The sequence below is a fragment of the Cuculus canorus genome, chromosome 2, assembly GCF_017976375.1.
Source record: "Cuculus canorus isolate bCucCan1 chromosome 2, bCucCan1.pri, whole genome shotgun sequence".
Lineage (NCBI taxonomy): Eukaryota > Metazoa > Chordata > Aves > Cuculiformes > Cuculidae > Cuculus > Cuculus canorus.
Genome location: NC_071402.1, coordinates 13,687,514 through 13,697,518, shown reverse-complemented (window position 1 = coordinate 13,697,518; position 10,005 = coordinate 13,687,514). Strand labels below are relative to the sequence as shown.

Sequence of the window (10,005 nt, the reverse complement as noted above, 5' to 3'; positions counted from 1 at the left end):
TTGTTACATCTTTAGGGAATTATTTCAGTGTTCAGACTTCCAGCACAGATTTGCTAACTATATTAGTTTTCCTGTGACATCCTACACAAAATTTCATTAGTCATGTACTGCACTTAAATGATGTTACCAGCTACATACAAGTTTCTCACTCACACTTAAGTAGACTTGAGGTTAAATCTTCATTTGTAATAACATTATTTAAAGTGAAAATGGGTGAAAACAAAACCAGGAAATTGCTGCATTCTTGAAAATCCAAATTAAATAACTACTTACATGTGAACTGCCCATTTTTGCTTAGCCCGCGTGTGGAAAACACAACCTTCTGCTCTTCAACAAAACATACATTCAGATGGAATAGTCAACTTTTACCAGAGCAGCTAAACCCTACCCAACCCTGAGTTAATCAATAACTTATGACATTATTTAAATTCTAGTCATTTCAAGGTGGGGTGTATTCATCACTTGGCTTTATTATCCCTACTATCTAATATCACATCCTGTTGGGTCATAGAGTTGGTTGGTTCCTCCAAGGAAAATCAGGATTTCACAATTTAACCTAGAGGTTAAGCTAATTAGAAAAATTTATCTAATTGTTACTACAATGATTTAAAACATATACCTATGGTAGTGCCCATTATGAGCTTTACAAACATGTTAGAAGGAAGGATGCCTCCTCTGAAGAGTTTATATCAGATCTTATGGGATTTAGTAGTATTTAGTATGTCATTGTAGGACATCCAGCTCCTACAAAATATTTCAAATAGAATCTCATTGTTTTTATTGTGTATGTGTGGCAAAGTTTTTGTAGTGGGGGTGTTGCAGAGGTGGCCTCAGTGAGAAGACACCAGAGGTTGCTCCCATGGTAGGCAGAGCCAGCACCAGCTGATTCCAAAATGGATCCACCACTGGATAAATCTGAACCCCATTGGTGATGCTGGTGATGCCTCTGTGATAACATATTTAAGGGTGAAAAATACTGCACAGCAGCTGTGAGAGAGGAATGGAAAAAATGTGAGAGAAGCACCCCTGCAGAGACCGAGGTCAGTACAGAAGGAGGGGGAGGAGGTGCTCCAGGCACTGGAACAGAGATTCCCCTGCAGCCTGCGGTGAGCAGGCTGTCCCCCTGGAGCCCATGGAGGTTACCAGTGAAACCGAGGAGAATGTGGAATATCGGAGGAGAATCCCACACCAGAGCAGGTGGATGTGCCATGAGAGAAGCTGCAGCCTGTGAAGAGCACACACTGGAGCAGGCTCCTGGGGGGAACAGTGGTCCTGGAGAGATGCCCATGCAGGAGCAGGTTTACTAGAAGAATCTGTGGCGCTGTGGGGGACCCATGCTGGAGCAGAAGAAGATGAGGAGGAAGGAGCAGCAGAGACAAAGTATTATGGACTGTCTGCAACCCCCATTCCTGGTCCCCTGTGCTGCTTGGGAGGAGGAGGTAGAAAAGTTGGGAATAAAGGATTTAAGTTGAGCCTGTGCAGAAGTCAGGGGAGGAAGGTGTTTTTAGTTTTGTCTTTGTTTCTCACTATCCTACTCTATTTTTAATTTGCAATAAATTAATTTTATTAAGCTAAGCCTGTTTTGCCCATAACAGTAATTGGTGAACAATCTCCCTGTCCTTATCTCAACCCACAAGCTGTTTCATCTTATTTTCTCCCCCTGTCCTTTTGAGGAAGGGGAGTGAAAAAGCAGCTTGGTAGGCACCAGTTGGCCGGCCAAGGTCCTGCTTTAGACTTTAGGTAGGACACTCAGAGAAAAATAAGAGAAGAAAACAAGCACACTTGAATTTTTAGCAGCTCAGGAGAAAAAGAAAAATTTATGTGATTATCTAGACAGCGAACAAACAAAAATCACCGTGTTACGGAAAATGCAGCAATAATACCAAGTTTTAAATGGCTTGATAGACAGTACTTTCCTGAAAATACCTCACTACCATTCAAACACACTTAAAATAATTGATAAGCTTTGACTATGGTGTTTGAACATACACAATGCAAAAATCAAATGTGAGGATGAATAACTTTATCTAGAATTCAATGCTTTGCAGTAACATATTGTCTCAAAGGCATCTTCAAAGTCTTTACTGAGTTGTAACTACTTACTTCTTTCATAGTATTTTGGGAATAAAGCTGTCCCAATGGACATTAAAGGAAATACTAAAGCTGGAGAGAAAGCAACTGCAGGGTTTCTCTGAAGTTTGTCAGGTCAGCGGGCACTCATAAACTCAAATACAGACTAGTAATCCAATTGCTTTTATTGGTTGTGAGTGAAATACAGCAGCCCAGAATACGCAACTCATTAAGGATTTAAACCAAACAGAAGATTGAGTCATACTATATCGTGCTGTTTATGCAAATGGTCTATCTAAGCATGTGAATAGTGTATCAGTAGGAAAAGCATGTGCTATGTGCACTGGTCAATTTGGTTGAGTTAGCTTATGTACTGGGAGTTTAAAATTTCATACAATTAACAAAAAATAACGATCGTATGCCAGCAGGATGGAAAACTGAGTCATGGTTATTATGGCACTGCATGATCAAGCAGGCTGGATGCGGAGAAGGAACAATGGGCAAAAGAGTGCCTACAAACAGACATTCTCCTCTGAAAGGTGGAGTGGAGAGAATGGAAAAAGGTGAAAAGGAGATGAAACATTATATCAGGCAAGAAACACCACACACTGCAGAGCACAACTGTAGACTGATACCACTGCTGCTTTGGAGATTATTGCTGGCTACCAGCAACTGGGGCTTTGCTCAAAAGCTAACCTCAAATTTGGTTAAAGCCAATGGGCCTTAAATGAGGCTAAATGGAGGAGGCCATTAAAATTTTTAGCCTAGTGAAGTAAGTGAAAAAAGTGCCACTGCCTGGACAGTCAACTGGAGAAACTGTAAACTGCACAATATTCCTACATATACATATTCACCCTGAGTAGTAGAACGAGGAAGGAGTGGATGTCATTTTAATGACATTGTAAGTCTTGGAAAGAGGATCAGTGGCCTGATTCTCAGAGCTCTCTGCATGTAGCATACACGATTTAAACCAATGTGATTATAACTTCAGAGTTCAACGACCTCAGTTGAAGGTGTGGGAGTTCAGAGTATTTCTTCTATGACCTTCATTGGAAAGTGAATTTGAATCCGTTGCCTGCAAATTACCAAACTCATTAAACACAGAACAATTTTGTTGTATGGTGCCCTTTCTGGTAATAAATTAAAATCCTTTTAAAGATCAAGTACTTTCCCTACTGACTTCTAAGCACAGATCTGCTCAGTTTTTCTGCCTCTCTGAAGACCCACCCCACATTAATAGTTTCTTTCTAATTGTCTTGTTTTTTCTTCCCTTTTGCTGATGCCATCACTGAACAGTCTGAGGCAACTCACAGGAATATAATGTAACAAGAATACCGTACACATTACTGTTATTCTGAGAATGTGAATATTTAGCTTCTGTGTCTTATTAAAAGTATTATTCAGGTGATGGTGCCACTACCAAGGTAATTTACCTCAGATACAGCCAAGAAAAAAATTGTCCTGCCCTATCAAGAGGTGTGTCTAATAACTGATAGCAAAAGCAAACAGACAGTACCAGCCAAAGACCTGTACCATCCAGTTTACGTGGCAAGAGCCAAAGCAAAAAGGATTTCTCATTAATGCCTTTTCATAGCTAATTTATAAACCGTCATAGGGTGTGACAGAGAAAGGCTCATGAGAAACCTGACAATTGAGGTTCCAAGAATTAAGGATGACGCTGGATTGCCAGGCTGTGACTGTGTTTCTGGACTGATTCCTGCCAGGGATATGAGCAGGGAGGCCTTATCTGAGACTCTGGAGATAGTGTGAGCTGGTTACCATGTCCTCAGCTGCAGAGATCTGGGTGTGTTAGTCCCACGGGGCACATCTGCTGACTGAGGCTTTGAGCCTCTGCAGTTACACAGAAGTGGGATCCTGAAGAGGCCGAAGAAGGATTATTGGGTCTGTAGTTCTCTGATGACGTACTCAAAGATAATAGAGCACTGAGTTTCTTTCTATTGCTGATGGTCCTCATTCACTCTTGTCACCACTGCTCCAAGGTCATTACTGAGCATGAAGGATAACAGCCCTAAAAATTAAATGGCACAAGTCATTAGAGGCTCACTTGCTTCCAGTTTATTCTTATATATCAGGTCATTCATTAAAATATGTAGTCTTGAAAATATAAATCACTTTTTCCGTGTCTGTAATTCCCTGACTCCTTAACAATAAAGAAAGGCTTCTGTGAGTTAAATTGGCACTGGTTTTGACACAGGCAAGATTTTAAATTACTCACAAGAATGTAGATCCTATGACAAGGAGGGACATCTGCTGCTATTTTATTTGAAGCAGCTTCCCTGATGATATTAATCCACTTGCTCAAGACATTGTACGAATAAGATGAACTGCTATTGGTGTTTAGGTCTGCAAGCTTTCAGTCCCCACACTATGCAGACCACATCCTGGGGGCACTCTCAGCTGGCGTAGCCCAAGGCCACTGCTAAATGAAATGACTGTGCTCATTCCTTGTCATAAAATGCTTGTGTTCCTGCACCTGCCCTTGCTTTGTGCAGTCACTAGCACTTGTCCAGGTGTATTATGAATTGTGTTAGGAAACGAAGGTCAACACTAACCAAGTAGGTAACAGAGGTAATTTAATCTTGGATCTGTTACCAACCAGTGTCAGCCCAAGGATAGTTGTGCTGTTGGATAGGGGAAGCAGCCAAAGTGAGGTATAACTTTCTGAGGCATAAGCACCTGCACCTTAAAGTGCATGGGGAAGTGCAGCATGCATGGAAGGACAGTGTGCATGGAAGTACGGCATATGTGGAAGCACACAGTGCATGGGAAGTACACAGTGTATGGGAAGTGGAGTGTATGTGGATATAGAGTGCATGGGGAAGTACAGCATGTGTGGAAGTAGAGCATACAAAGAAAGTACAGCACGTGTGGAAGTGCAGCGTGTGTGGAAGTGCAACACACGTGAAAGTACAGTGTGCACGGAAATGCAGCATGTGTGGGGAAGTACAGTGTGTGGATATACAGAACATGGGGAAGTACAGTGTGTGTGGAAGTACAGCACATAAGTGGAAGTACAGCACATGTGGAAGTAGCAGTGTGCAATACAAGTCCAGCATGTGTGGAAGTGCAGAATCCATAGAGGTGTGAGGTGTGTGGAAGTGCAGTATGCATGGAAGTGCGGTGTAAGTGTGGTGTACATGGAAGCGTGGTGTGTGTGGAAGTGCGGTGTCCGCGGAGTTGCGGTGTGTGTGTAAGCACAGCCCGTGCCAGGCGCTGCCGCTGCGGGGATGGAGTGCCCTGGCTGTGGAGCAGAGCTGTGCCCTGCGCTTGCTGTCATCTGTTAAAATGGACCAAGAGCATCCGCCATGCTGCCCTGATGGAACGTGGGAAGGCAGCAATACAAAAACCCATAACACAGATCATCTTCTCAGTATTAAGTTGTGTAAAACACATAATTTTGAAAAGGATCATATTTCTACAATAGAAGTAGATAAACAACGCTGGTGTTATTCTGCCTTGCTTGTTATCCAGTGGGAATAAGGGTGATCTGGACCTTTAGATGAGAATCAAAGGTCCAAAAAGAGGGACTTGATACAAAAAGTATTAAAAAATAATAATACAAAAGTGGAACATTTTGACTTAAATTATTACTATTACAAAAAGTGGAATATTTTTAAACTAGTGTTTATTTTTAAACTAGTGTTAAGTTCATCCAAGTAACTGTGTTTTTTGGAAATTAGACAGAATGTCCCTCTGATAGCATGTTTCTTATTTCATGTTTTTCAAATAGTGTTTTCCAGACACTGCTACGTCTTGCATTAAGTATGACCTGTGCTGAACAGATGTGTTTTCTTCTGTAATCACCTGTTTTAAGTATTTGCTTTCTTATAGCAACCTTGCAGTACCTGTAGGGAGCCTACAAGAAAGCTGGGGAGGGACTGTTTACAAAGGCTTGTAGTGACAGGACTAGCGGCAATGGTTATAAAGTGGAGAAAGGCAGATTTACACTAGACACGAGGAATAATTTCTTCACCATGAGAGTGGTGAGGCACTGGCACAGGTTGCTGAGGGAAGCCGTAGATGCCCCATCCCTAAAGGTGTTCAAGGCCAGGTTGGATGGGGCCTTGGGCAGCCTGATCTACTGCAATGTCCCTGCCCATGGCAGGGGGTTGGAACTAGATGATCTTTAAGGTCCCTTCCAACCCAAACTGAAAGGAGGTTGTGGAGACGAGGGTGCTGGCCTCTTCTCCCAGGTGACCGGGGACAGGACAAGGGAGAATAGCCTCAAGCTGCACCAGCGGAGGTTCAGATTGGACAGCAGGAAAATTTTTTTCACAGAAAGTGTCATCTGGCACTGGAACAGGCTACCCAGGGAGGTGGTTGAGTCACCACCCCTGCAAGTATTTAAAAGACAGGTAGACGAGGTGCTCAGGTACATGGTTTTGTCGCACACAGGAATGGGTTGAACTCGATGATCCAAGAGGTCTTTTCCAACCTAGTGATTCTGACTCTATGATCCTATCTTAAATGCAAGATCAGACAGAGCTTGAGCCAGCTCCAAATTAGCAAGAGATTTGACTGTTGTGAAGTTCACAATGACATTAACATTAGTCCTTGGAAAGTAATACAAGATGCATAAAATTTCAGGAAAAACGCATACGTATGCATGTAAATGGCAAATATATTCTGTCCCAGCTCTTATCTGACTGCACAGGATGGATGGAGATCACTCCAGCTTGTTGCCCAGTCCTGACAAAAGACGCTCGCTTTCTAAGAGACCCAAACGAGTTTATTAGTCGTCCCTCTCGGTGCCGGCGAGTCCACCATTCCCCTTCCCCCTCCCTTGGGCGCCCCCATCCCGCCGGAAGTGACGCGCACAGCGCTTCCGGGTCGGCACCGCGGAAGCGGCGGCGGGGAGAGGCGGTGCCGGGCCGGAGAGCCTCCGGGCCAGAGCGCCTCCCGGCGGCGGGGCCTCCCTCCTCGCCATGAACATCGACGTGGAGTTCCACATCCGCCACAACTACCCCTGGGGCCGGCTGCCCGCCAGCGTCAAGCAGGTACCGCGGCGCGGGGAGAGGGAATCGGCCCCACTGGAAGGCGGGCGGCCCGGGGCGGGGAGGTGTGTGTCTGTGGGAGAAGAGTGTGGGGAGGTTGTGGGGCTTTCTGTGGGGAGAGGGGTGCGAGGAGGGTGTGGGGCTTTCTGTGGGGAGAGGTAATATGGGGAGGATGTGGGGCTTTCTATGGGGAGAGGAGTGTGCGTAGAGAGAGGGGAACGTAGTAGGGGGGTGCGGACCCTTTGTGGGGAGAGAGGGGATATGGTGTGGGTGTGAGGCTTGCTCGTCGTGGAGAGGGGAGTGTGGAGGGCGTGGGGTCTGCATGTGGAGAGCGGCGTGGTGGGTGCCGGCCCTCTGAGGGGAGAAGATGTTTAAGGGTTGTTTCTGGGGAGAATGGGGTCAGCGTGCGGCTTGCTGGGGATAGAGAGCGGGTGTAAGGGGAGTGTGGGGTCTGCATGTGGAGAGAACTGCATGTGTGAGGGAGTTTTAGGCCTTTTGTGGGAAGAGAAGGGATATGGGGTGGGTGTGGAGCTAACTAGGGGTAGAGAAGGGTGTATGAAGGACGTGGAGAGGGGCTATAGGGGGATGTGGGCTCTTTGTGAAGGGAGGATGGGTGTTTGAGGGATGTTTCTGGGGAGAATGGGGTATGGGGACAGGGTGGGGTCTGCTTGTGAAGAGAAGGGAGCGGGGGAAATGCGGGCCTTCTGTGGGGAGAGGGGGGATATGGGCGGTTGTGGGGCGTGAGGAAGTTGTGGGGTCTGCACGTGAAAAGTGAGGGGCATGGGGGATACAGACCATCTCTGGGGACATGGGATGTGTGTAGGGAGTATCTCTGGGGAGAATGAGGTATGGGTGTGGTGTGGGAGTCTGCATGTGAAGAGGGGCATTGGTGTTGCAGGCCCTCTGGGGAGAGGGGGGATGTGTTTGAAGGGTTTTTTGGAGAGAATGAGATATGGAGGTGGTGTTGAGCCTGTATGTGAAGATTGGGGGACATGAAGGTGTGTAGGCTCTCTGTGGGGAGAGGGAGGATGTGTTTGGGGGGTGTCTCAGGAGGATTGGGTATGAGGGTAGTGTGGGGTCTGTATATGAGGAGTGGGGAGTACATATGTCTGTCTGTGGGGGCCTCTGTGAGGAGAGAGGGACGTGGGAGTAGTTTGGGATCTCTGTGAGCAGAGGAGGTGTGGGGGGCAGTCTCAGCTTATGCAGGGTCAAGAGTATCTGAAGTGGGCAACCCCAAACAGGGTGAGCTGAACCGGGACAGGTGTCGTTGTACAGCCATGTGTTTTGGTAGCCAAGGAACTGTTGCAGCGAGTGGCTTTGGAAAAAAAACCCTCATGAAATTTTGATTTGCTAGGTTTAATGGGCCTCTGACAGTAGAGGGGAGGTGTTGTGTGAAGTCAAGGGGATGCTCTTGTCTCTAAAGTCTTATGCTGCTTATGCTTGAAAGCTGATGTTGAAAAACAGTTCCTGCTCTTGCACAAAGGAAGGATGGACAGGATGAGTAGTGGCTGCAGGCCCTAAGTGATTGATTTCCTCGAGTTTGAGATTGTCAGTCTGTAAGAGAGGTGTTAATGATGTTTTCTCTTTACGTGCTCATCTGTACTGTTGGCTGTATGTTTCAGGATAGAAGACATACTAGTATTTAATGCATTATTTACTTTAACTCCTGGAATACTGTTTTGTTTACTTTAGTGTTATAATGGTCCTTAGTAGTTTTGTACTTGGAGTAAATATTTGTATCCTTCTTTTTTCTTTAATATCAATGAGGGAACCAGGAGAGGAAAAAAAAAACAACCCAGATCACTTGTTGCAAATGTAGAGTAGAAGAGTAATATGAAGAATTTTGAGGGAATAGTTCTTGAAATAAGGCATTTAAAACATCAACCAAAGCTGTCTTTTTCTCTTCTTTCATGATAGCCAAATAATGTGCCGTGATTATGCCTTAATCTTGTGACCTAAGATCACTTGATTCCCTTACTTGTGTGAAGCTACAACTTGAGCTGTTTCATTACTTATTTTTTGCATGATAAGCTTCTTGAGTGCAGGAGTTGGAGCTTCACATGCTTGGTTTATGCTAGGCTTCTCGGCTAGCTGAGCTCTTCAAGGCTGTAAGATGCTGAATGCTTGGTATGTTGTCTAAAAGGTTTAAAACCTTGGATTTGAGAATTAGATGCTCCCTTTTTTTTATGAGCATGGTACTAGGAAAAAAAAATAATCTAAGATTTATTCCTTAAATCTGCATCCAATATCGAGAGGCCTATTTGACTAAAAATTATTTTGACACGGTAGAGAGACTGAAGATACTGTCACTGTGTTGAACGGGGAAGGGGGAGGGGGAATCCCTGAGTAATGACAACTACATGTGTATGTTTCCTTGTAAGACACTTTGCAGGGGTTTAAATAAAAGGAGTTTTGTGCATGTCAGCTAAAAAGACTTTGTTTTCAAGGGTCTTGGGAACTCTCAGAAGGAATATGAAAGGCAAGTTGTACTTTATAGCATCCGCAATCAGTTACGATACCGGAATAACTTAGGTAAGTAAAGAAGCTAAGTAACTTCTAATTGCTATCTAATTCTTCCATGTGGAAGCCTGTCTTTACTGTAAAACTGCAAGAACTAGCCCTGTTCAAAGGTCCCTCCTTCCCAGAAAATAAATACTTCTAAATGATAAAGCATCAAGAAGAGTCTTGGCTTTGGAGTCTGTTTGGTAGCTTTCCTAGCAAAGCACTTTTTAAGGTTGTGGAGTTGGCAGGTGGGACTGAATTCCTGCTGTACTTGTTATGCCACCCTTTTCGAAGAAATTAAGAGATGCTGAGAGAGGATTTGACTAGTAAAATAAACCTGTCACTAGATGAGATGCAGACAGTGGCCCTGACTCTCATGAGCTGTTGGCTATGACTTGTTTGCAGACTTTCAATTTAA

The 10,005-nt window shown here is 44.7% G+C and overlaps 2 protein-coding genes across 2 annotated transcripts in view; one reads left to right on the top strand and one right to left on the bottom strand.

Moving 5' to 3' along the window:
- Positions 1–2,648, bottom strand: part of ANXA13 (annexin A13) — a 28,249-nt gene extending 25,601 nt beyond the window's left edge. Inside the window, exon 1 of the mRNA XM_009560004.2 lies at positions 274–2,648. Coding sequence (XP_009558299.1) covers positions 274–288 — 15 coding nt within the window. The 5' untranslated portion in view covers positions 289–2,648. The remainder of the gene's footprint in view (positions 1–273) is intronic.
- A 4,278-nt stretch (positions 2,649–6,926) lies between these two features.
- The window catches only part of FAM91A1 (family with sequence similarity 91 member A1), a 38,478-nt gene continuing 35,399 nt past the window's right edge, over positions 6,927–10,005 (top strand). The window contains exons 1-2 of the mRNA XM_009560034.2: positions 6,927–7,088; positions 9,533–9,617. Coding sequence (XP_009558329.2) covers positions 7,017–7,088; positions 9,533–9,617 — 157 coding nt within the window. The 5' untranslated portion in view covers positions 6,927–7,016. The remainder of the gene's footprint in view (positions 7,089–9,532; positions 9,618–10,005) is intronic.